The following is a 27,422-nucleotide window of genomic DNA, read 5'->3' on the forward strand; positions in this document are numbered from 1 at the left end:
TCTGTTTTGTTTTGGGTACTCCACCCCAACTGTTTGTTATAGACTTGTGTTTAAACTTCAAATTATCTGCCAGTGAATAGCTATAAATACCAAATTCATGGCCATAAAAAAAATGTCATGGACTGTGTAATCTGGTCTTTTGTGTGATTTCACCCTATACTAAACAGATTTCATGGGGTGAGACCATTGTTTCTCAAATTGGGGGGTCTGACTCAAAAGGGAGTTGCAGGGCTGTTGCATGGATGTTTATGGGGGATATCTTTACATGGAACTACCTTCAGAAATTTGTGCCCAGATGTGCTGACCAAAGATCCAACTCTGAAGGCAGCAGAGCAGAAGTAAGAGTGGCAATTCCATATCATGCTCCCAATCAGCAATTGCTTCTCTCTAGCTGCTGGCAATGCCACTTCCAGCAGCAGCACAGCAGTAAGGGTAGCAGTACTGCAACCTCCCCTACAATACCCTTATGACTCCCAAAATTACACCACCTTGAAATTTCAGTTTTAAATAACAGAAAAAAATGAAATTTATTATTTAAAATTCTGTGACTAAAATTGATCAAAATGAACTGTTAATTTTGTAGGGCCCTCGCTATAAAAAAGCCTTTTAAGTCTGATGTCTTGTAGCCTTGCTAGGTAGTAAGTAGGAGCTTTATCCATTGAGAAAGGAGAGAGTCCCAGCATTTGGAGATCTAGCCATAGAAGGTGCAAAGGCAATAGTATAGTCAAAACAATTTTATGTTTAGAGAAACAGTTTTAAATACTTTCTTAGGGGGTTTTATGTGTCTGACATTGAATTCATGGTAATATGAAGTCAAATGACTTTACAGAAGAAACAAAAAACAGGACTATGTAGCACTTTAAAGACTAACAAGATGGTTTATTAACAAGATGGTTTATTCTGTTAGTCTTTAAAGTGCTACATAGTCCTGTTTTTTGTTTCAGCAACACCAGACTAACACGGCTACATTTCTATCACGACTTTACAGAAGGAGAGAGATGAAAATAGTTCCAATAAGTTTTAAAATTATATACAGTTTTCTTAAAATAGTTATTTTGGGGTGTCTTTCAATAGAATGCATGGGCTAGGTATGTAATGTATTCATAGGATTTTAAGAGGAGACTGTGGCACAGACAACAATATGTAATTAACCGAGCACATGTTAAATAGATTAAAGGTTGGTTAACTTACAGGTCTCAAAATGTAACTGGAAGCAGGCAATCAGCAAGTGGGTGTATCTTTAATGGGGTCCTGCAGGGATCTGATCTTGGCCCTACACCATTTATCTTTTTTATCAATGACCTGGAAGAAAACATAAAATCATCACTGATGAAGTTTGCAGATGACACACAAATTAGGGGAATGGTAAATAAAGAGGACAGGTCACTAATAGACAGCAGCCTAGATTGCTTGGTAAACTGAGCACAAACAGTATGCATTTTAGTATGGTTAAATGTATTAATCTAGTAATAAAAAACGTAGGTCATACTAAAAAGAAAGGGGAACTCTATCCTGGAAGCAATGACTAAAAAAGATATGGGGTTATGTTGGATAATCAGTTGATTTAAGAATGTTAAGAAGTGGGTAATTGACTAATTGTGTAGTTAATACAATTTGTATTGACTACAGTACACAATTAGTCAATAAGGGGAGGCACTCTGTCCCAGCTCCTACAGGAGCTATCCCCGCTGCGGCTCTGCAGTTTAAATGTAGTAGAAGCTGGGCGCACAGGCTGTACCTCTGCCTTCCCTGCCCTACCCACTCCACAGCAGAGAGAGGGTGCTGGGGATAACCAGCTTTTAACCTGGCTCCCCCCAGCACCGCTTTCTGCTTCCCCTTCCCCGCCCCTTGCTGCCTCTGATAGAAAGGCAGCAAGGGGGAGGGGAAGTGAGTAATTGACTCAACTAGTCGCTTAAATCCCTAAGTTGAATATGAGCTCCCAGTGTAAGGCTGTGGCCTGAAGGACTATTGCAACCCTTGATACATAAACAGAAATCTTGAGTAAGTAAAAAGGTGATTTAATCTTTGTCTCTGGCACTGTTGCAATTGCTCCTGGAATACTGTGTCTAATTCTGGTGGCCACAAGTCTACAAGGTTGTTGAAAAATTTCAGGGGGTTCAAAGAACAATGAGACCGATTAAACGATTAGCAACCCTGCCCCATAGTGATAGACTTCAGGAACTCAGTTTATTTAACTTAATAAAGAGAAGGTAAAATGGTAACTTGATTACATCCACGCGTATCTACATGGGAATACATATTTTGTAGTGGACTCTTCCATCTGGCAGAGAAAGTTATAACACATTCAATGACTAGAAGTTGAAACTAGACTAATTACACTTTATATCCAATGTGAAATTATTAACGAGAATAATAATCACTTGAACAATTTACCAAGGTTCATGGTGGATTCTCCATCACTAGTAATTTTTAAATCAGGATTGGATGTTTTTCTAAATGATATGCTCTAGGAATTATTTTTGGGAAATTCTGTAGCCTGTGCTACAGGAGATCGAACTAGAGTTCTACAATGATTCTGGCCTTAGAATCTATGAATCTTGATATAGAACAATGAAGGAGGTTAGTCTCTTAACTTAGAAGAAATAAGTTTCTCATATCCAACCAGGATTTATTACCCATTTTTAGCCCCTCATTCTTCCTGTATCTAGTTGTATTTCTCTCCTTGAAATCCCACCCTCACCAATTTTTTCTTTTTCCTGTTTCCACTCAGTGCTGTTTTCCTGCTACTCAGTTCTCCTGTATGTAGTATCTTAGCAGCACACTGAAATTTATTAAATTTTTTGCTCTTTGAAGCATTAATAAAAGGGATTTGGGAGCCAGATTGTAACTCTTACTTGGGTGGTAGTTTAGCTGAGATAATTGGAAGAGAACTATATTAAACAAAATGTTGAAAATGTGTCACCATATTTCACAAATATTAATAAATATGATGGCTATTACCTATGAACACTATTTTATCAATGGAGAAACTGAGGCAAAAGTTGTAGTGAATTGCTTAGTGATGGCTCAGTGCATATTGGTGGTGGACCTGGGAATGGAAGCCTGGATTTCTTGACTTTGAGTCAGTTCCTCTAACCACTATACTCAGGCTTTTGGGAATCAATTACATTAAAAGATGTGTTGGTCATTATTTTTATGAAGCTATTTAACTACACAATCCTACAGTTGGTTCTTCCACAGTTGGGTTGAAATCTGTGGGCAGGACATTGTACAATACCTTGCACCACTGTTTCCTGTGGTTTACCTGTTCTGTGGATGAATAAGGAACTGGTCTTCAGAAATGACAATAGAATACTTTTCACTAAAACTTATCCAACTTTCTTATTTATTAGGGATTTTTTCAGTTTCAGGATTTTTTTGTTTGCTTGTTTTTGTTTTTAAAAAGAGGTAAGATGCTAGAAAATGCTGGGTGGAGAGAAATGGAGGGAGAATGGCAAGAGATAGAAAGGAATGTACATGCAGGAGATGTCAGAAATTAGAGGAGGAAGACATGAAGAACAAGAAAAACAGGAGAAGTAGCAAACCAGGATGTAAAGCCAAAGATAATGTATTCCATGATGACAGCTCTTACTGACAGTCAGACAAATAGTTTGGTCTCCAAAAATCCAAGTCAGGTGTGGAGAAGGGACCAAATCATCTGGCATAAGGTTAGAATTAAAAATTAGGCATGACCTTTATAATCATCCACTGTGACACAGGCATATGTTTTTAACTTTGTGTGTTGCATATGTGTGTGGCCAGGACATATCCTCCAATGGATTTAGTCTTGAAGATACTGGCATTCTGAGAATTACCCAGTAGGGACGTAAAAGTTTTAACTGTTTAATTGATAAGCATTGATTTATTGGTTCTTGATGTGGTTAAACTTATTTGCTGATGTGCTTTGCAGTGCTGTAACCGCTCGGATTTTAACAGTTACACAGTTACTTTTTTAAAATGTTTTTTACATTCCTATTACCCAGTGCATTCTGTCATTTGCTAACTTGGGTGTCATATGTTAGGCATAATTTCCTTTTAAAGGTGTCCATTGAGAGAGGAAAGGCAACAGTATGCTCAGATTGGATGACCACTCATCAACCAATTTATTTTACAAGCTCTTAGTAGTTGTGTTAAAATAATTTGATTTTCATAATATACTCTCACTCTGTCTAAATCTTCAGTTTAGTTTAATAAAAAAATACTTGATCCTTTGAATTTCCATTTAAAATGCTTATTGCAGAATTATAGCAATACATTTTAAGTGCAAAACCTCAGATGTTTCATAATTGGTATGTTATGGATTAAAAATAACCAATACATAACTTAGAGATGTTAGAGTTTAACTGGTTAACTTATAAACTGATGCTTATTGGTTAATGTTATCAGTTAAACTGTGTCCACCTACCAGGAGCAAAGCTGGCAGGCCCCGCCTGCCCAGCTTCTGATAGAGGCAGCAGCATGTTGGCAGGGCAGGCAGCTCTGCAGCGATGGTGCTGGGGAGAAGCGGCTTTTAAGCCAGCTCCCCCCAGCACCGGCTCCTACTTCCCCCCTCACTGCTGCTTCTGATACAGGCATATTGGTTAGTCGACTAGTCAATTACTTACATCCGTAGTTTGCAACCTATTGCAGGTGGGTTGTGGGCTCAGAGCTCCCCTTTCCCACAGTGGGGAGCCTATGCTGGTGTTTCAACCTCCTGCCACTCCCCATGAGGTTGGAGTGCCAGCACCAGCTTCCCATTATGGGGAAGAAGGGATAAACATCGCAGGCCAGATCCAGTTTGTGGGGTCAGGAAGCAGCTCCGCATGTTCCTGCTCCCCCTCCCCCTGACTGGGGGAATGGCAGCTCAAGAAACCACTTGCCTGGAGGCGTTCCCCCCCTGCTCCATTGGCCAGAATCATGGACAATGGGAGCGGTGGGAGGTGTGGGGGCAGATAAGCACCCCCCCCCATTTCCCTAATATCCAGATTCCATACCTCCCACCCCTGTCCTGCACCTTCCTGCTGATATCCTGCTCCTGCATCCTACCTTCTGGCCAGACCGCCCCTCCCCCACCCTTAGCCTGCTCCTGCACCTCACCTCCAGGCCAGACCTCACACTCCCACCTTCTACACCCATTTTGTCATAGATGGTTGGCTGGTGGGCCGTGGAAAGTTCTGCATTGGTGAGGTGGGCCTCGGGCCAAAAAGGTTGAGAATCACTGACATAATAGCAACCAGTAGTGAGATTTTGTAAGTGCCTCCATATGTTGAAAGACTTCATAATTTCTACTCTTTTTCCACATTAAATTCAAGGTTTTCATAGTGTTCTATGCCACTCAGCTCTACCAATGTATCTGCACATTTCATCTGACAGTCTCTGACTCCTGGATTCTCCCTATTCTGTCTCTTTCCACTCTCAACTTCATAACTTCACACAGTCCTGTGTGCTTGGAACTAGGGATGTTAAGGACTAGTCGACTATCCGATAAGCAAATAGTCGATTAGTTGCTTCCCTCCCTCCCCCCCCACTTGCTGCCTCTATCAGATAGAGGCAGCAGTGGAGGGGAAGAGGGGGGTACTTCAAAGGGGCAGCACCACTCTATCGACTAATTGAATAATTGATGTATTTTTGCATCAACTATTCAATTAGTGAATGTCACAATACTTAACATCCTTACTTGGAACAGCATCCCACTTTCCATGTACCAAGTGCCTTCCTTCTCTAACTCACTTCAGCAAAGCCTTCAAGCTTTGATATCATGACATAGTCTTCAGACCATCTCAGAAATGAACTTTTAGTTCAGTTTGTCTTATATAAACTGAAAGTTCTTTGGAGCAAGGACCCTGACTTTTTACACATTTATACCGTGGTGCTTGTTATTTATATAGTGCTATAAAAAGACCTGGGTCTTTTTAAAGCAGTCAAGATTTAAGTTCAGATTAAACTATCTTGCCCGTGTGTTTAAACCAGTATTAACTTTATATTTTTATAGGAAGTTGGTGAGCCATTCAAAGAGGAGAAAGCTGTAGCCAAATACCTACGCTTCAACTGTCCAACAAAATCTACGAACATGATGGGTCACAGAGTTGATTATTTTATTGGTAAGATGACTTGTAACCAAATAATGATGCTGCATATTTATTAACTTTGAACTTGTTTAAATTTCAGGTTATTGGTATTTTAATTAGTAAGCTGTATAAGGTTTATAGCCCTGGGAAATTAACAAGGCACGTATTAGTCAGAAGATTACTTTTACCATCCTGAAGTAGATGCAGAAGACACAGTCAGGAAAGCAGAAGTGGGGTCCAGAGTCAGAATCCCTGTACCCTACTTGGGGGCTCTGATGTTCATAGCAGTTACTGAGTAGTAGGTGTCTGATAAATATGACACCACACCCCCCTTTAGATGCTAAAAGGGAGAAGTAGCTTTCTGTCTCTTTCACATCCTCTTAAATATCCTGGGGGACAGATTCTGTTACTTTTCTTCCCCAGAGCTTTTAAGTTGCTATGGGAAAAATGACAGTAAATTCCCACTACACAATCCCTCTTTTAATCTTAGTTTATCTTTGTGAATAAAGTCAAAGCTTTGTCAAGGAGCAGTATTAAATTAACATGATAGTTTCACTGTAGGTTCTAAGGATGCTAAATAGCAATTATCTGGCTAATTGTGTAGTTGATACAATTTGTATTGACTACATGATTAGTTGATATGGAGGTCCTCCGCAGAGATGCAGTGGGAGCTGGCTAGAGCCGGGAGTGAGCAGTCCTGGCTCGCGCCGGCTCTGGACTGCTGCGGCTCTGCATCTTAAATGTAGTAAGAGCTCGCAATGGGTCCAGCAGCCTGAACAGGGGCTGCTGCTGCCGGAGCAGCCTTCTGTATATACCCCCACCTCCCCCCCCCACCTCTGATAGAGGCGAGGGGGAAGAAGCATTGTGGAGCTGGTGCCTCGGGGGAACTGGCTTTTAACCCGGCTTTCCCAAGCACTGGCTCCTGTTTCCCTCCTGTCCCTTGCTGCTCCTCATACAGAGGAGGGAGGGAGTGAGTAGTCGAGAACTCCATTTGACTACTTGCTTACATCCCTAGTAGGTTCTGAATGGAAGCAGAAACTAACTGGAATCTCGTTAATTTCATTGTTTTGCAACCTCACTAAGCTATGAGGAATAACAGAAGTACTGTATGCAGACTTTGTAAGACAGTACTACATTGGCTATTCTGTTCTCATCCAGAAACTTATCTTTGTAATTGATACCCCTTATCATTATTTATTAGCAGGGCTCGCTAACATCATCATAGGCAAGGGGGTTTCAGACAATCTATCTGAACCCGTATGCACATGTTTACACATTTTTACATGTTTGGACATTTGACGTCTGCAAGCTAGTTTATACAGTAGATGTGCGACAGCAATTTCAGGAGACAGGCTAATCAGAATTTTCCAGAATAAACAAATAGTTGTCCTTTTTATCTTATCTGCTCCATTAGTGTGGTGGCGTTAGTTTTTGAGGTTGGACATAACCCATTTCATATTTTGTGCTACATTTTTACTTTAGATAGTCCTTTCATAGAATTTGGCCAAGGATATTTAAAGATTTAACTGTCATGTTAAAAATAAAAATGTCATGACCTGAAATAAATTTTAAAAATCTGACTTCAAAAATATTTACTTGTTTTACTTCCTGCACTTCAGCAAGATTCCATTAGAATTTGTTAAACAGAAAATCCTCACACCATAGTTCTGGTAAAGGTCTTTTATAACAAAATTCTTATTTTAGGTAGGATTTGATCTTGCTATATCCAGTAAAAATATAATATAATATTGTAAAAAGTATGCATCTGAACCTGGATTCTTTAGGCAGGCAGAGTTCTTATTGGCATCAATAGAAGTTCCGTTGCAACACTGCGGCCTGCCTCTCTAAGGGTACGTCTACACAGCAACATTATTTTGAAATACCTAGCATTATTTTGAAATAACTTAATCTGTGTCTACACAGCAGGCAGTTATTTCAAAATAATATCAAAATACTTCTTATTCTGACTTCTGTAACCGTCATTGTACTTTTAGTAAGGGAAGTCGGAGGAAGAGTGCTCTGTAGACGCTCCCAATTTCAAAATAAGCTATTTTGAAATAAGCTATGGAATTGACGTAGCCTAATTTGCGTAGCTTATTTCAAGTTAAGCCCTGCTGTGTAGATGCACCTGAAGGGTGTATTTTTGTTTGTTCATTTCATTATGCAGGTAGAGTTTTGTTCCTGTGTTTAGCAAAACTAAGATAACTGATTACAGATTCTCTGTTTATAATATTCAGGTAGAAGGTAGATCAGATATTGAAGTGAGCTTTTTCCATATTTTATCACAGGTTTGTTTTTACTTTTTCTTCCTTTCAGCCTCAAAAGCTGTGGACTGCCTTTTGGATTCTAAATGGGCAAAAGCCAAGAAGGGAGAAGAAGCCTTGTTTACAACTCGAGAGTCTGTAGTTGACTATTGCAACAGGTATGGACTTCTAGTCAAAATAATTAGTCTTAATAACAAGTTCAATTTTCAGAAGCATTAAAGTTCCATTTTAAAGTAAACATTATAGTTGCTTCAAAAGAGACTGCTGACGCCATATATGTTTTTGAATTAGAATGTTTGAAAAAAGTATTTGTGGTATTATATTAATAACACACAAATAATGTAAGTTAATAATTGCAATTATATAATGTTTAACAATTAGAAGAACTCATTGAAGCAGTAGGGGCAGCACTTCTGTAATTAAAAAGGGAGACAGTAAAATAATAGCAAAATAAGTGTCTTTATCCCAATTCCACAAACATTTTAGTATGTTTATGTAGCAGAATAGCTGGTCTTTCAGACGAAGAAAATATTTCTTCACACAGTGCACCTTCAGCTGTGGAACTTTTTGCTAGAGGATATTGTGAAGGCAAAGATTATAAGAAGGTTCAAAAAAGAATTAGATAAATTCATGGAGGATAGGTACATCATTAGCTATTAGCTAGGATGGGCTGGGAATTGATGACGGGGGATGGATCACTTAATGCTCACCTGTTCTGTTCATTCCCCCTGAAGCACCTGGCATTGGCCACTGTTGTAAGGATACTGGACTAGATGGACTTTGATCTGACCCAATATGGCCTTTCTGATATAAAAACTCTTGTGGGACTGCTGCTCTGAAGGTCTGGGCTCTACAATCCACAAATCTCTAGCATCAGTCTGGCCACATCAGAAAGAAAGAGAGAGGTTAAAGTTCTACTTCATTACTTGTAGGAGCAAAATGAACTTTCCAGTAAAGACTGAAATTGGGAGAAGCTTTAACTGCCTTGTTGTTCATCAAGTGATTAACCACATGGACTCTACCTAATGCACCTGTATTGGATTTTTTGGTTAGCAGTGCTTGTTGGGGGAGGGCCTGTCCTCTAGATATAACTTCTGTTCCCACACTCAAGCCAGTAAGGGCAGAGTAGGCCCTATGGTTCCTACTTATTAGTCACTTCCCTACTGGGCTAGTTGGTATATGCAGTGACATGCCCTCACACCAACATCCTCTTCCTTCTCATATAGGATAAGATCGCCTTTCCCAAAGAGAGACAAGGCTGTAACAAGCAGGGGTAGAGGAACCTGGTAATAATTCGTCCTTCTCCCCGATAGACAATCCCTCTACTTTGTCCAACTGATGACTTAAAGGCATTCCAAAACTGAAGAACTGTATGGCCAAGACCCTTGACATCCCACTGGAATTAGTGTAGGAGAAATCTCAAAAGCTGCTAGACATGGTTGACTCATGCTCAGGCCTAGTAGACTCACTATGCTTATTAACAAGGAATTGTTAAAATCAGCAGTGGACTTGTGGCAGGCTCCAGCGTCAATATCTGCCTCTTCCAAAAGTGTGGATAGACAGTATGAAGTTCCTGCTAAGGACTTCCAAGTATTATTTGTTTTTCAATAAGCATCAGGTTTTAAACAAATATAAAGATGGGTGGTTTTTTTCATTCAACATCCTGTCAATTTGTGGAACTCATTGCCATGGGATATGCTGAAGGCTGAACATATTAACAGGGCTCAAAAAAGAATTTGATATGTGTGATGGATTGGGTCACAGAGATCTCCAGGAGACTGTCACTTGATGGGCTGATCATACTACTGAGCCCACCTAGCTGCCCTTCGCTACACCTCACCACCCTGTTCTGCTGAACCAGAAGCTCTGGTCTTCCCCAGCAAAGCACAGAATTGGAATAACAGTCCACAGCAGAGTAACCCAGACACTTGAGTTTAGCTCAGCTTTGGGAAGACTCAGTCACAGGGCCTTGACACAGCACCCTGGTTCACAGCCTCAGGGGGATCAAAACCCCAGATAAATCCATCTTGCGCTGTATAAAAATTTTACATGGAGAAAGCTCATAATGTTCACTTCCTTTATCAGTGAAAGAGAAAGGTGCACAGTTGTTCTCTGAAGCTGCCCCTCCCCTCTCCCCCATAACAATTATTTACATCGGTTTATTAACACACCCAAAGTGATTTTATTAAGTATAAAAAGTAGGATTTAAGTGGTTGCAAGTGATGACAGATCAAAGTAAATTATTAAGCTAAAATAAAACAAAACATGCCAGCTAAGCCTAATAGACTAATAAACTGTTACAAAGCATAATTTCTCACCCTACTTCTTACTTCAGGTAATGTTCTTCTCAGGCTAGGGCTGATCTCTTTTCTGACCTGGGTCTAACAGCTTCTCCCACCCTTTCCCCATTAGACTTCTTTTCTTTCTATGTCTTTTCATGTGCCCTCTTGTGATGGGGAACAGTCTGTGAAGCCAACTGAAGACTTATCATTGTTTGTTTCCCATTCCTTAAATAGAATTTCCCTAGGGTGGGAAGTCTTTGTTTCATTTTCCCCAACCCTGTGGAAAAATACAAAATTCAAGATAGATTCCAGCACCACATGGCATGGACATATGTCTTTGTAGGACAAACTATAGTTTAGGCTTACAGGAAAAAAATACTATTTACAAATCATAGTCTTGAGCACTGGGTCATTAAGTTCCTTAAGTATCCCAAATGGCTTTCCCTAGAAGACCTAGATTATTAAACAGCTTTACACTTCATATTTCTAACTTTACATACAAGAATGATACATGCATACAAATAGAATATACACATTCTGGGAATTACAAGCTCTTGAATAATGTGTTACATACCCTATTGTGCATAAAGCATATTCGAGTTCTGCATAATCATATTCAAAAATACATTTCCATAAATTATGGAGGTGGCAGCATCATAATATGTTCATGGATGGCAGGTCCATCAGTGTTTTTTAGCTAAGATGGTCAGCGATAGAACCCCATGCTCTGGAGTGCCCCGCTGATCCCCGGCTCCTAATGTGCTGCCCCTTTAAAGCACTGGAGCGGCATTTCAAAGGGTCAGCGCAGCATTAATACTTGTGATTAATGCGTTTAAAAATTAACGTATTAATCCTGTCCTGTGTTAATCAGAACTTTAACACAGGTCAACTGATAGCCCTAATTAAAACAAGAGATAACTAACAAGGAGCAATGCATAAGATGTTTTTTTAATATGAAGTCAAATTAAGAAAACTAACATTACCTTTGGAGTACATGTATTATGGTCCTTTCTAACAACTCAAGCTAGTAAACACACCAAAATGGGGCATACTGCAAATAGATATATAAATAAATCAAAGACATGGCCATTAAGTAAAAGTCTAAAAAATACGCACAGCCTTAAGATGCTAAACAAATCTATGAGTGAACTAGAAATATTCATGCACTCCTTAAAAATATTAATTCAATATTTACTGACACTGGAAAGGAGAGTGAAAAACATTCAATCAGGCTTATACACTTTCTCTGGGGAATGTTTAGAATCCATGCTATGCAAATGAAACCAAGATCTGTAAAACAGATAAAAGTTCTGGTTTGAAACTTTCACCTTGTGTGTGTCACTAACTCAAAGAGTAGAAGCCCCCAGAGCACTTGTCTAGAATCCAACTCCAATTGAAGGGCCAAACAAATTAAACAGGATCCATGGTAAAGTTCTTCCAGTTTTAACAATTTACCATGTATTAGCTAGTGACACAGGATTTTTAAAAAAATCATTAAGATCAGAGTTTGCAAATATCTACAACACTAAAACATATTCTGTTAAAAGAATTCTTTCCTTTCTTACCTTAAGCCATTAACACCTGTGTGAACTTTGTTTGAAATGTAATCATACAAATGTCATGAGCTAGACCTTTTTGTTTCAGAATTCAAAAGCAGTTTAAAAGTTTTTAACCCATCTGAAATTTTGGCACCACCCCATACAGCCTGTCCCAGCCCAAGAGAGAGTCCTATGTTTGCAGCCCAACTAGGGCTGCTGTGCTGAGACAGACAGTCTGGCCTGCTGCCCGCAGTCCAGATAGGAGCAAGTTAAGACACCTCAAACAAATTCCCCTGTCTCTGCCTCACTGCACAGATGCCAGCATTCACCCACTCCCTCTTTTCTGCACCTGCCGCCATGCAATCTGCTCCTGTGCCCCCCTGCCCTCCAAGCCCTGCCCAGGAGGGAGTCCTATGTCTGCAGACCAGCTAGGGCTGCTGTGCTAAGGCAGACAGGGTTTGACTCTTGCTGCCTGCAGCACAGAGGAAACAAGTGAAGACCCCCCAACCACACTCCACTTTGTGCCCACCTCACTGCCCAGATGCCAGCACTGCCCCCCATTTCTCTGATCAGCTCCATGCAGTTTGCTCCCTCCCTCCCAGACCGGGAAGTTAGAGGAGCGTGCTGAGTTACCTCACAAGAAGCTGCAGGCAAATCCAGCTGTTGTAATCAAGATTGTTGTAATCAGACCTCTCCTGAGTCCTGTACTGTACTTACTACATGCTCCAAACTCCCCTCCCGTCTTGCCCCCTCCTGTCTGAGCCATGTACTTACACCTTCCCCCATATGTCCTCTTTCATATCAGCATGCTCATTGTCTAGAATAGGGAGCTTCTGCTGCTGCAAGAGTGCCCCTCCCCAACCAGGAAGCTCTCTGTGCAGCAGCTCTAAACCTGTGGGTGGGAGTCAATTAGCAGCTGCAGTGCCATCCTGCCGTACAGCTTACAGGGAATTTAGCTCCTTAGCAGTACTGAGTCCTGTCTTCTGGTCTTTTCACAGCACCAGTATTGTTCCCTAAGGATTTGGCAGTTGTAGCAACTCACTTAAGGAAAGAAGGGATCCAGGTCTACCCATGTCCCAGCATTGGGTTAACCCTGGAAAGATCATCCTAACAAATGACCAATTCAGTTAAAGTAGCCTTAAAGCTCTTTGCCACACTGACGCCAAGCAGACGTCTTGTTTGATTTCAGGCCAGTGAGAGCCATCTTCCTCCACAAAAATTTTTTACAAATTGGACTGTTGCGTATCTTAACTTGACTTTAGCCCACAGTACTCTTAGGCTACGTCTACACTGGCATGATTTTCCGGAAATGCTTAAAACGGAACAGTTTTCCATTATAAGTATTACCGGAAAAAGCACGTCTACATTGGCAGGATGCTTTTCCAGAAAAGCACTTTTTCTGGAAAAGCGTCTGTGCCAATCTAGACGCGCTTTTCCGCAAAAAAGCCCCGATTGTCATTTTCGCGATCGGGGCTTTTTTGCGGAAAACACTACTGTGCTGTCTACACTGGCCCTTTTCTGGAACAGTTTTCCGGAAGAAGGACTTTTGCCCGAATGGGAGCAGCATAGTATTTCCAGAAAAGCGGCTGATTTCTTACAGTAGATCGTCAGTGCTTTTCCGGAAATTCAAGGGGCCAGTGTAGACAGCTGTCAAGTTATTCCGGAAAAGCGGCTGATTTTCCGGAATAAGTGGCCAGTGTAGACACAGCCTTAGAGTCCTTAAGTGGTATAGGGAACAGGTGAAAATTGCCTTTTTAGTTTCCTTTATATCAGTTTGAAGGGTGGGGATTCAGACCCTGATTGTGGGGACACTTATTCTTTGACAGAGGCTTCCAGAATGGATGCCTATCTTAATATGGTTATTTTGCATTTTTTGTTTTAGTAGGACATTTCCAAGCAAATGGATTGTTACTCACCAAGTGTGAAATCTGTGTGAACAATGACTGAAAGAAAGAGCGTACTTACTTTATAGTAACTGTTCTTTGAGATGTGTTGCCCAGGTGAATTCCATACCCTGCCCTCTTTTCTTGCTATTAGTCCTATTCCTGTGGGATTCTGTTTTGGCGAAGAACCTGAAGGATGGTTGGGGTTACTCCACCCTTATGCCTTAGGTGGGGGTGAATGGGAGACCTAGGTGCAGCCCCTACAGATGTTGCTGGCCAAAATAACTCAATTGTATAGGCATGAGGAGCCATGTGCACCAACAGTGGAATCCATTTGGAAAGCACATCCCAAAGAACTGCAGTTACTGTAAGGTAAGTAATTTTTTTTTCTTTTGAATAAGGGATTCGAGGACCTGATTTTACTGAATTTTGTATTAAATATTCCCACTGACTTTAGTGGAAGTTTGTGTACATAGGAACTGAAGGGTCAGGCTGAAAGCAATGCATCTTAGGATCAGATTGGCAAAAGTAGACTATTTTGTAAACATTTTACTAAAGTTACTCTTCTTTAAGAAGAAAAAGTAAAAAAGAATGAAACTTTGCTTTTCTTTGTTTAATTTTTGTTGTGACTCCAGCTGTATTCTGTTTCATTTTAATATCATTCTGCATATAGTTTTCCAATTGAGTAGTTCAGCTAATTTCTTTCCCTGTAAAATATTTAGGTACATTTACCATAAGTAGCTCTGACAAAGGCACCTGCTCTACAATAATGAGATGCAGTTACTGGGTGAAGTGAGGGCAATAATTCAAACTTAACTAGAACACAAAATAAGGGCCAGATTTTCTGGTGTTTTAATCTCTGCCGCCTTCTGCTCCAGCCTGACATGCCCTTATGGTGGCTGAGGCCATGACCATAGTATTGAGTGCTTTGGCTATCTCAGTTGGCATATGCTTGGTTTCACAGCTGTAAAAGTCTCCCTAACCATTTCCTCCTCACTTTGCACCAAGTTTCTGATTGGAACAGCACAGAATGTGGTTGTCTAAGTGTGTTACCTTGGTTCCTGTAGTACAACTTTATCAACCTGCAACTCTGAACCAGATAGCCTGGTAAGTTGTAGGTCCACTTCTCTTATATCCTGCTGCTGTGGAAAATGTTGATACGTAATAAAGAGAAATGTTGAAAGGAAATGTATCAAATAAGAGGGTGTAAGAAAAATAATTAAACAGTGGGCCTGATTTTCCACTCCCTTGCATCTAGTGTTGTCATTTATATTTCTGCAGATGGAACCAAATCAGGGAAGGTAGAGATTTTATGCCCAAAAAAGTACACAGGTGTGAGGCAGAGGAGAATCAGGCCCACTGTGTGTATTAATAACCAATCCTACGTGGTGTGATACTGCATTTGCCTTATGCTGTCACAGATATCCAATAACATACTTGCATTATAAACATATAAGCACACTAATAACTCCTAAATGATTTAGTAATGTAATCTTTTTATTGTAAGACTCCTAAAGAAACAGTTCTTCCACCGCGCATTGAAAGTGATGAAAATGAAGCCTGATAAAGATACAAAAAAAGAGAAGGAGAAAGGAAAGACTGAGAGTGGCAAAGAAGATGAGAAAAAGAGCAAGAAGGAAAGTGGCAAAGATGAAAAGACTAAGAAAGACAAAGAGAAGGAAAAGAGAAAGGATGGTGAGAGAGAAGAATGCAAGAAGGTGAGTGTAACCCAAAAAAGAAGACAGTCAAAACTCTTAGATACTAATTATGTGAAAAACCTTGTTTTTAAAGGATAAGGTCATTTGATCCATAACTGAACATACCATCTCCATGCTATTCTATTTCTTTGGGCTTTAAAATATGTTTATTTCTTTAACTGTCTGGACCTAAATCTTCCAAGGGAGTCCAACCTGGCCTCCATTTGTGCACCTTGTCATTTTATATAATGATAGAGAAGATAGAATTTACACTAATAAATAAAACACATTTGTATTTTTGTTGGAATATGCAGTGATCCTTTGGACCAGTTGTGACAGGATCCCGGGGGTACAACTTGGAACTCGGGTATCATTGTGCCCCCTTAACTCTCCAGCCTGGGCTGTCTGTCTCGGTGCTTTGCTAGTGACAAGCAGCATACCTCTCCAGGCACTGCTGTGATGTGGAGCCCCACACCCTGCTAGATTGAATGCTCCCAAAGCCACTCACATCACTCAGAGAGAAGCACCGGCAAATCTCTCAACCCCCAACCTTGTGCTCCAGAATATACCATCTTGCCTTAGTCAGAAGTCTGACCAGTGTAAGTTTATTACCCAGTCTGCGACTTTCTCAATATGAAAAAGACACACACTTGTCTTTGTAAACCGAACTGAGATTTCTGAAGCACTTCAAGCAGACCACAGTTTTAGGTAAGATATAAAACAGATTTTAAGTACAAAAGGTGAGCGATAGTTCCCCCTCCAAAAAAGTAAGTGTAGTCTAAATCTTAAATTTTATTAGTCTCTTCAGTTTGTCTTTGTCTTCACAGTAGCCCTCTCCCCACAGCTGTCTCTGTATCTCTCTGTATCAGAGGCAGCAATGTGGGGGGATAGGCAGGAACCAGTACACGCAGAGAGCCGGCTCTTTCTGCCTCCCTCTACCCCCAACCACACTGCTGCCTCTGTATCGGAGGCAACAGTCCGACAGGGGCAGGCAGCTCCCTGTGCACACACCTACTCCCCCCCCTCTGTGTGTAAACATGCAACTACTGAAATTTTCCTAAAATTTACTTAAATAAACACATTTTAACATCCCTAGCCCAAATATGTCCTGGTGGTCTTTGCTGAGTAATAGTGTTGAGCAATCCCTCATTGTGTAATGCTGTGCAACATTCTTACAGCATTGTAAAACTCTTGTTTACCACTCCTCTGCTTTTTAATGTTCTCTTATCTCCTGAGAACTAGCATTGTATGACTCTCAAAACTTGCAACATATTTCAATAAGAGCTATGCAGCAAAATTTCATAACTTTGTTAACACTCAGGACAAGTCTACACTGGCAAGTTCCTGTGGAGTAAATCAACAATCAGCACTGTAACTTTCATGGTGTTTACGTTGGCAAGGCACTTAGTGTGCTTTAGTTCCACACCTAGTGTGCTCTAGGTAAGCCCCATGTCTGTGAGAAGTATAGAGCCTGCTGCACTCTGGATAATACACTGGGGTGCCAGTGTGGACACTGTGGTGTAATACTGCATCCTGACTGGCCACTCAGGTCATCAGTTTGAACTCTACTGCCATGCTCAGGTGACCAAGAGCCACCTTTGTGCTCTTTTTGAAATTTGAAAGACCTCTTGTGTGCTTAGCGACGTGGTATGTTCTCAGCACACCTCTCCAGCTGGCCTTGCCTGTTCCATGCATCAGGAAATACCTTACTCGGCACCATGCTGAGGTACTAAACCTCATCAGCATTTGGGGAGAGGAGGCAGTCCAGTCAAAGCTGTGATCCAGCTGTAGGAATTGTGATATCAACAGGCACATCTCTAGATGCATAATCGAAAGGGGCCATGACTGGGATGCACTGCAGTATAGGGTCAAAGAGAAGAAGCTGCAAAATGTCTACCACAAGGCATGTGAAGTAAACCGCCACTCTGGTGCTGCACCTACAACCTGCAACTACTACAAAGTGCTCGATGATAAACTTGGAAGTGATTTCACCTCCACTCCGAAAGACATGGGTCAGGGGGCATCTAGTGTGGACTGAGACAGAAGGAGGAAGTTGCAGGCAGTTGATTGTGCTGAAGGGGAAAGGGACACAGAGCCAGAGGACTCAACATCCATAGAGGCTTGCAGTCAGGAGCCTTTTTGTACTACTGAAGAGGCAAGCCATTTGCAGCCCTTGGAAGCTGCGGATGATGCAGCTGGTAAGTAGGGAAAGCACTCAAGCAACTTGCTGGGAGGGTTACAGAAAGGAGGTTGGGTTCTGTGTGATGATGCTATTAGCAGAGTGTCAGTTAGATCAGCGGTTCTCCAAACTTTTTGGGCTCTGGAGCCCTTTACATGCGTAAAAATTTATGCGGAGTCCCAGCAGTCCACTGATTGTATGTGTTGTGCCTATTGATGTTTCCAGTTTGTCAACCTTGCGGAGCCCCTACAGATGTCTCACCGTTTGAGAAACACTGAGTTAGAGGGTGAACTGACTGTTGATGCAATCTCTGAGGTCTCAGTAATCTACCTCACAGACCTCATCAAAAGCTTCATGCAGCTGCTGTGCCACCCTTCTCAGGCTGCAGCAAGGGTTTTCCCAGCCCTTTCTCCTGCCCCGCTGCACCTTTCATGCTCTTAATGGTGACTCATCATGGAGGGGTTCCTGCATGTTATATATGCTTGCTCCAGGACAAGCCGTACTATGTATGTGGACAGTACAAGTGTTTCAAAGTGGTTCGGACAGTGCTGTGTCTACCATTAACAATGGGCCTTTTCTGACATGTTGAAGTTTTGCACTTGATAGAGCCGGCCTTGGCATGCCAGTCTCAGGAAGTTCTAACTCCTGCAGAGCATCGAAGATGGTCACAGAAGCACCCAAAAAAGACTGGAGAGGAGTTTTTGCGAGATATCCTGAGCAATGCAGATGCTGAACATAAAAAATTGCAGGAGTAGAGGGACAGGGACAGGAGGGAATGGAAAGAGAACACAGAAATGGTTCCTAAGTATTATAGAGAAGCAAGTGAACATGCTGGAGACACTGCTAGCACTGTAGATGGAGTAGCTGCACAACCACCCTGTCCCTGCCCCGCAGCCCTGTGTCCCAAAACTTTTTCTTATACACTCGTCTGTCCCCACCAATGCAGTTGGGCACCACTCTGTCCCTGGGTGCCACTCGCTACATGCAACATCTGCCTGCCCAACCTCCATCCATGCAGACTCTTGCAGGCTGCCAATGTACTCAACAGCAGTCTGCATGCAGCTTAGCCCTGATGAACTGCAGCTTTCCTTAAACAGCATATTAGACAGTGGGACTGCATATGAACTGTGGACATATACAAAGCTGTGAAATTCTTGGGCATACCTAACTTCCTTCCTCCATCCTTATTCCTTCTCTGTTTCCCACAGTGCAGATGTTTGTTTCATGCTTCATGGGTGGTCTAAGTTTACTGTGTTTAATAATAAATGAAATTAACGTTTTGAAGACATCTTTATTCCATTAGATGCAAGCAAGAAAGCATACCCCAGCAAAGCTATAATCAGTGTTAGCACTAAATCCTGCACACAGACCACTAAGAGTAACCACCTAGCATCACAGCGATTGCACTCTCCTACACAGCAACAAGTTTTACTGGCTTTGAGCACCAAATTGCTGCCTCTAGGCATCCCTGATCCTTATGGAACTGTGCTGTGCTCCTCTAATAGCCCTGGATTTGGGCTGTTTAGACTCAGGCTCCAGGTGCTGTGCATCAGCAATCCAACCCTGATTAAAGGTTTCACCCTTTCCTTCACAAATGTAATGGAGGGTACAGCTCATGGGGATGTTATCAGCCAAGTCCAGCTTCCTGAACAAACATTGGCAGCAGGCCTTCAAACAGCCAAAAGCACACTCCACAGTAATTCTCCACCTGATCAGCCTGTTGAACCTCTCCTTGCTGCTGTCAGGGTTCCCTGTGTATGGGTTCATGAGCCACTGCATTAAGGAGTACACAGGGTCTCCAAGGATCAGAATGGACATTTCCATTTCCCCCATGGTGATCTTCTGGACTGGGAAGAAAGTTCCCACTTTCAGCTTCCTGAACAGGCCAGTGTTCCGAAAGATGTGTACTTTTCCAGACCAGCACCTTTCCAGACCAGCCTGCATTAATGTCCATGAAATGCCCATGTTGATCCACAAGCACTTGCAGAACCAGGGAGAAATACCTCTTGCGATTAATGTATTCAGAGGCTAAGTGGTCTGGTGCCACAATTGGAATATGCGTACCCTCTATTATCCCTCTGCAATTTGGGAAGCCTGTCCATGCAAACCCATTCACAATTTCATGCTCAGAGTCATAGTCTTTCAGAGCAGGATGCGATTTATGGCTCTGTACACTCCATCAGTACAAGTCCAACAGTCAACTCTCCCACTCCGAAATTGGCGACTAAGTGAAACCTGTCTGGAGTAGTCAGCTTCCACAGTGTGATTGAGACACATATCTCCAACAGCAGGGCAACTTTCACGCGTGTCCTTGTGCTGCAGGGTGGCGGCAAGTTCAGCACCCAGTTCCATGAAAGTGGTTTCTACATCTGAAAGTTCTGCAGCCACTCCTCATCATCCCAGGCTTACTTGACAATGTGATCCCATCACTCACTGCTTGTTTTCCAAGCCCAAAATTGATGTTCTGCTGTGGTCAGCACCTCTGTGAATGAATGCCACAAGAAATCTCATGCCATAAGAATACTGCTCTGACTCCTCATCACTTTGCAAGTCAGGAATCACTCGACTACCGTATGTGATGTGTTAGTGAGACCTAACAGCATTTTCATCAACAGCTGGGGATCCATTCCTGCACACTGAGGAGGCAGAGTGCACAGCACAGAAGCCATTGAAAGATTAAACCAAATGTGGACAGAAGCACAAGGGTTGCTGAAATGTGAAGCAATACATCACAGGGCTTTGGGATAGGACCCAGGATGCCACAAACCTCTGTGGCAGAAGAGGAAGAGGTGCTCAGTGAGATAGCTGCCCAGCATGCACCACTCCAAAAGGTACTGCAAGTGCTACGAGTGTGGTCACACTAATGTGCTGGTGGCTGACTGTGGATATCCAATAGCATTTTCTCTGCTGCATTCCATGAGCAACATTGTAACTTCCAGTGCTTTATATTTGCCAGTGTAGACATGACCTAACAATACACATACTTTTGACAGTTTCAGCAAATCATGATCTTTCCTATATCTTGCATAGCATACTTTTGTATGAAAAATATCTTATGTGACCAGGGTGAAGTTCCAAGAAACTGCTTTTGAGGTGCAGAGTGTTACACCGCTATATTAACATTTGTACATACGTAAGACAGTGCACCAAATTTGTGTGTGTAGAAATGGAAGTCCCAGGTTGAAATTTTGGCTAGTAATGAGTGCTTCTGCAGTGGTAGTCCTGTTCAGCACCCGTAAGCAACTTCGTAATAGTGATATATGGATGCAGCCAGAATTTCAGTTTGGGACCTATGAATCTGGGGCCTTTTATAGGCTCTAAATTCACTTTTAATTATTCCTCTGTTTCATGCTTGATACATGTTCATAGGATGACAGCCCAGGAACACCCAAGAAAAAGGATACTAAGAGAAAATTTAAACTTGAGCCACATGAAGATCAACTTTTCCTGGATGGAAATGAGGTGAGGTTTGTGTGTAACTACAATTGTGTGTTTCTACACTTCCTACATTTGTTATCAGTGACCACTACATTGACAGTAAAATACTGAAACCAAGTAATTTCTTTAGACTGGTTCCTTCCTGTCCTTTCAATAGTTACCATAATGGGTCGGAACTTGCTGAACTCTCTTGCTAGGAGGTCCTGCTACATTGAAGTATTTTTAAACAAAAGTTGGAGCTTCAAATTCAGTTACAGGGAAGCGAGTCCAAGGTATCTTGCCATCTAAAAGCCTCATCTGAACATAAGACGGGGAGTCAGGCATGCCAAAATTCTAAATTAGGTTCTGCCACCAAATTTCTGTGTGGCCTTAAGTTATTTACCCTCTCCGTTTGATTTAAAGGAGAAAAGTGAGGCACAATTTACTTCTCCAAATGATACCATAATGCCGGGATTCCTGCTCTGACACTTCCGTTTTGAGACAAAGGGCACTTCCTGTGCTCCTCAGTGATTTTTGAAAGGGAACTATGTCTCATACATAGATCAAACGCTGTGTCTCAGTGGCCCCTGGAATGTTTCCTTAAATTCCTTTCTGATGGCAGTCAGCGAAGCAGTGTCCCATTAGGGCTGTGACTGTTATGGCTGGCCCCAGTTCTCTGCCTATCCTGCAGAATATACAGCAAAAGAAACGGAAATTGGTGAGTACCTACAGTAATGAGTTTGTATATGTCTGGTATGCAGTTGATGTAACAGTTACTTTCTTTTCAGCTATGAAAGTTACGGCTACTGCTATCCAGTATCTTGAGTCTTCACCGCCAGATAAAGATGCTATCTGGTTTTAATGACATTCATTAATTGTATTAGTTCAAAGTTGGGGTGTTACATATCGATTAATTGAATAATCAAGTAACCACATGAATTCTGATTTGTTAGTTTAGTATTCTAGAGTCCCTGGGGTGGGGTCGGCAGGCAGTGTATTCTAGCCTTGCTCCCGGGGAGCCTCCTGCCACTCCGTGCTGCTGCCTCTGTATCACTTGAGAAGGACCAGGCAAGTTGGAGGGTGAAGAGATTATCAAGCCCTCTATCAACTCATAAGGCCAGGGCCCAACAGGATTATGGATTCGCTTCAAGACAGTCGATTAGAGATAGTTGCTTTTATTAATCTCACTACGTCACTACTATTACAGGTTTAATACTGCCAGATGGTTACACAGCTACTGCAAACTAATACACCAGTAAGGCATTTGGAAATGCTTACGCCCCTTCAGTCTGTGGGGAGTCCTGTTCCTGTCACCTCGCACCAGACTGCAGTGGATGTGGCTCCAGCTGAGGGAATCCAGGGTACCCTCCGAGGTCTAGGTCCCTGGGAGACTCACCGGACACGGGACTCCCTACACTAGTTATACTACAGTTGTTTACTGGGTGTGCGCATATTGGCCCAATGCCCGGAGCTGAGAGCCGAGGTCATGTTGTTTATCCCTGGTATTTTTGCCATCAGGGTTCATGGTTGGCCTAGAGGGATACAAATTTAACCCCTGGAGGCCTACATATGACTTGTGACACTCTCCAACAACCGCGTGCACCTGTATCAGAGGAAGCAGCACAGAGTGCCAGGTGGGAGGTGGTCCACAAGGGAAGCCAGTTTAAAACCCAGCTCCACTTGCAGACTGGCTGTCTGTCATAAAAAGGCAGCAGTGCGGGGTGGCAGCAGCTCCTGTCTGGGGGTGATCTGAGCTCCTGGACCCACCACAAACCAGAACTGAGCCAGGCTGCCTGCTCGCCTAGCTCCAAATACACTTTTTAAATGCAGAGCCACAGCAGGGGTAGGTCCCGGACCCGGCATGAGCCAGGACTAAGCCGGGCAGCTGGTCAACCTGCTACAAAATGTACTGGCAAGGGATGGGGGAGGGAAATGTGTGTAGTCACATTAACCTTATAAGCTTTTGCTTATTGGTTAATCAACTACACTATTACATCCCTAGTTAAAAGTTCTCCACATTTTGACAAGAAGCGTTTTCTTTAGATCATGGCTTCCCAAACTGGGGGGGCATGAAGAAATTCCAGGTGGGGTGCGAGGTGACCCAGTCCCCCTCTCCACCCCCCAGTCAATTCCTTCCGCCCAAGTTTTGCTGCTATTTTTATTTTTCGTCCCCGGTCAGTTCCTTTCTCCCTCCCCTCAACTTTTTCTGCTATTTTGGGGGGGGCATGAGGGTTTCTCAAAAATCAAAAAGGGGGCATGATGCCAAAAAGTTTGGGAACCACTGCTTTAGGGCGAGTGAATTCCTGGTTCAAGTAGATTGTGTAAGTTTCCCCCGAGCACTGTTGGTACAATGTAGGGATGTAATAGTGTAACTGATTAACCGATAAGCAAAAGCTTATAGATTGATGCTATACATGCATTCCCCTTCTCTCCTCCTCCTCCCCCTCCCCCCCCCCCCCCGCACACACACACACATGGCAGTAATTTTTTTAGCAGGCTGGCCAGCATTCTGGCTCAGTCCTAGCTTGAAACTGGTCCAGGACCTCCTACCCCTGATGCAGTTCTGCATTTAAAGTGTATTAGGAGGCGGGCTGCCCAGCTCAGTTCTGGGTTGCATCGACCTCCCTAGCCCGAGACAGAGGCTTCTGCCACCCCATGCTGCTGCTTTATCAGAGGTAGCAGCAGTGGGCGACAGGCAGCCGGTCCACAAGGTGAGCTGTTTTTTAAACTGGCTCCCCTCGCAGACCAGCTCCCACCTGGCACACTGATACAGAGGCAGCAGCGTGGAGTGTCAGGGGGCTCCTCAGGAGTGAGGCTGGAGCATGCTGGCTGCCAGCCCTGCCCCCAGGGACTACAGAATAGTTGACTAACTGATAAGAATTCTTGAGGTTACTCAAACTAGTCAATTATTTGATGTTTAACATCCCTAGTACAATATGGTGCAAGCATGGGGGTTAAGGTGACATTGTGCTGTGGTATAAATTTTTGCTCTTAATTACTATTTGTCTGATCTTATCTCCCTTAGCTCCATTTATTTCTACATTTGTCTTCATTTGAGATTCCTATCTCACTCAGATCTCTTTCCTGGGTGACTCTAGTCACCTAAAGCAGTGTATGGCTTTTTTCCTTTTGGGAATATTAGTTGCTTTTTTTGCCTTTCATTTCCCATTCCCCGAATCTGTTATCTAATGTGAACTCATAGAGAAAACAGGCTTCAGGAGTAGTAGTCGCAAGGTTATATATCTGCCTTTGGCAGCTACTTCACTGAGCGGAATTGACATAGACATTGGCTTCATATCTCATCCAAAAATACAGAAGCTCCAGCACTGCAGTGCCCCTCACCACAGTGCTGTGCCATGGTTCCAAGCTGACTTGGAATTGCACCTGGTCAGGCTTGTGATGTGGGTGTTGGGGACAGCAAAGGGGGAATTGCTCTGGGGCCCAGTGATTCTAAAGGGCCTAAGGCTCCCGGCTGCTGCTGCGGCAACTGAAGTCCCAGGCCCATAGAATCACTGTTGGATGATGTGTTCCTGTGATAGGGTACCGAGCACCACCACCCAGTTAGATGTCCCCGTTCCGGGGCCCGGTGTAGCCTGCACTGCTAAATAGGATATCCTGATTAGGCTTTCCCACAGGGAGGGGAAGGGGGATCCGGGCCTGCCCTCTCTCCGAGTCCCCACCCAGGGCCCTAAGGTCAGGGGGACACTCTCCCTCCCCTTGACCTGACTGGCAGGGCGTTACTCTTAACTCACCAGTCTGCAGGCTTACTTCCCTAGCCCAACCCTGGGTCACTTCCTTTCCTTCTGACAGCTCACTCACTGGTGAAGTTCCTGTCCAGGTCGTCCCCGCTTCCCAGGTTCTTCCACCGGGACCCTCAGACAGTGACTTTCCACGTCTCTTCCTCTGCGCCTTCTCTCATTTCCTCCCTCGCTGACCCCGGCGTGCCCTCTTTTGGGCCTACGTCCGCCCCCAGCATCCAATCCCCTGCATCTCTCTCCCAGTCGGCCTGCCCCTCACCTCTTAGCGCAGCATCCAGTATCCCGGCAATGGGGTTACAGACGGCCTTGAGCGTTCTGGGCCCTGTGCCTTCATCCCCATTTGTGCAGGGCTGCAGCTTCCAAGTCAGGGGGCATGATGACAGCCATATCCGGTCGCTCCAGTGCCCCTCTTCCCCGGGGGGGTTCCGCGAGTGCGGGGCTCTACAGCCCCATCACACACCTCCCCTTCAAGTCAAACCGTCTTTTCCTTTGTCGCGTCTCCTCGCTCTCCTCCCAGTGCGACAACCAGTCTGCGTTTTGGTGCATCTTCCCCAGCCTGTGGACCACGTAGAAACAGTAAGGAACCACCTCATGAGCTGCAGGTTTTATACTTTTCATAGATTGAAGCCATCGGAGCAGTGCATGATCTGTGACCACGATAAAGCAGTCCCCTAAAAGTTAGTAATGGAGTACTTCAATAGCCCACTTTACTGCGAGGGCCTCTTTTATGGCGGCATAATTACACTCCCGTGGGAATAGTTTCCTGCTCAAATACAGCACAGGGTGCTCACTCCTCTCCCCTCCCCCCCACTTCTTGGGCCAGCACCGCCCCCAGCCCTACCTCGGAGGCGTCCGATAACTGCACCTCGTAGTCCACGTCGCCCACTCGGCATCGGACTTCAAAAGGGCCTTGCTACCTGGCCAACAGCTTGGATTCGCAGGATGGTAATAGGAGTAGGACCCTGTCCCCTGGCTGTAATACGTGCATCTGGGTGTTCTGGTTGTAGTGCTGCTGCGCCTGGTGTTCCTGGTCCCAAGCAGATTGGTCTTGGCAAAGGCCCCCGATGACTATAGCCTGTTTCTTAGCTGCAAGACATACTGTATGGAGCCTTGAACTGGCTATTCCTGCTCCTCCCATCCCTCTTCTACTAAGTCTAATATACCCCACGGCCGTCGCCCATAGAGTAGTTCAAAGGGTGAATACCATAATGAGGCTTGGGGCACCTCCAGGATGGAGAACAGCAGATCCGGGAGTAGTTTGTCCCAGTCCCGGGAGGCCTCTTGTATAAACTTCCGTAACATTTACTTCAGGGTTCTATTAAATCGTTTGACCAAACCATCCGACTGGGGGTGGTAGACTGAGGTCTGTAATGTCTTAACCCGTAACATATGACATAGTTCCATCATTAAGCGGGACGTTACGTTAGTCCCCTGGTCAGTCAATAGTTCTCGCGGAAGCCCTGCTCTTGAAAATTTTTACCAGCTGGTCCACGATTACCAGGGCCATCACCTGCTGCAGGGGTATGGCCTCCGGATAACTGGTCGCGTAATCCATTATCACAAGGTGGCCCCTTCCCAACCGTTCCAGCAGCCCCATGATATCTGTGCTATTATTTCAAATGGTACTCCGACCACCAGGAGGGGTATTAACGGGGCCTTTGGGATCCTAGTCCGGGGAGGGGGGGGTCTGCTAGCATTCACGACACGATTTGCAAAAGTCTCGGATTTCCCTATAAACTTCCAGCCAGAAGAACCACTGCAGTACTCTCTGCTGGGTTTTCTCCCACCCCAGGTGCCCTGCCCCTGGGCTGGCGGGGGCCAACTCCAGGACTCATTTCCTGTATTGTCCTGGGACCAGTAACTTTCTCTCCTCTCCTTGCCCCACTCCATTCTCAACATGTGGTATAAGCAGTCATTGTGTACCTGAAAGCATGGGCCTTGGCACACGTGGCTTTCGTGACCATCTTCTCAGTCGGAAGTCTTTGCTTGTTCCCAGGCACATCATAAGATGGGATCCTCCCACTGTTGCTGTAGGAAATCCCCCTCTGTACTCTCCAAATCAAAGGGAGTCTTGGCTGCCCCGAGGGCCCAGGGCCAGCACCATCCTGGGATTCCGCCATCTTCTAGCCTGGGGCGGCAAGAGTCGTTTTTCCATCTTTCTCTGACTCTCCGGAGGTCCTGCTGGCTCCATCACTTCAGGGCTTGTTCAAATCTGGGCCTGTCCCAACGAGACCGGGTAATTAAGGGTTGGGGTGAGCGCGACCTTGCACCTGCTTTCCCTCTGTCCATCGTGGATTGTGACCCAGACGGTGGGGTATGTCCGCACATCCCTGTGTATACACTGCGTCCAGACCAGT

The 27,422-nt window shown here is 43.8% G+C and overlaps 2 protein-coding genes across 13 annotated transcripts in view; one reads left to right on the plus strand and one right to left on the minus strand.

Moving 5' to 3' along the window:
- The window catches only part of LRRC31 (leucine rich repeat containing 31), a 185,007-nt gene that overhangs the window by 127,249 nt on the left and 30,336 nt on the right, over positions 1 to 27,422 (minus strand). For 9 of the 12 annotated variants that reach the window (XM_075937913.1, XM_025184519.2, XM_075937914.1 and 6 more), the window contains exon 2: positions 1,192 to 1,302. The exons of 1 other annotated variant lie outside the window; for it this stretch is intronic. The gene's annotated coding sequence lies outside the window, so the exon portion shown is untranslated. Of the gene's footprint in view, positions 1 to 1,191; positions 1,303 to 9,021; positions 10,287 to 25,324; positions 25,622 to 25,906; positions 26,152 to 26,988; positions 27,163 to 27,422 lie in introns of those variants that run through there. 2 more of the 12 variants (XM_075937900.1, XM_025184518.2) reach the window with 2 other exon arrangements.
- SEC62 (SEC62 preprotein translocation factor) overlaps positions 1 to 27,422 on the plus strand; it is a 36,155-nt gene that overhangs the window by 2,953 nt on the left and 5,780 nt on the right. Inside the window, exons 2-5 of the mRNA XM_006122867.4 lie at positions 5,972 to 6,080; positions 8,364 to 8,469; positions 15,522 to 15,732; positions 21,260 to 21,352. Coding sequence (XP_006122929.2) covers positions 5,972 to 6,080; positions 8,364 to 8,469; positions 15,522 to 15,732; positions 21,260 to 21,352 — 519 coding nt within the window. The remainder of the gene's footprint in view (positions 1 to 5,971; positions 6,081 to 8,363; positions 8,470 to 15,521; positions 15,733 to 21,259; positions 21,353 to 27,422) is intronic.

The sequence above is a fragment of the Pelodiscus sinensis genome, chromosome 10 (genome assembly GCF_049634645.1).
Source record: "Pelodiscus sinensis isolate JC-2024 chromosome 10, ASM4963464v1, whole genome shotgun sequence".
Lineage (NCBI taxonomy): Eukaryota > Metazoa > Chordata > Testudines > Trionychidae > Pelodiscus > Pelodiscus sinensis.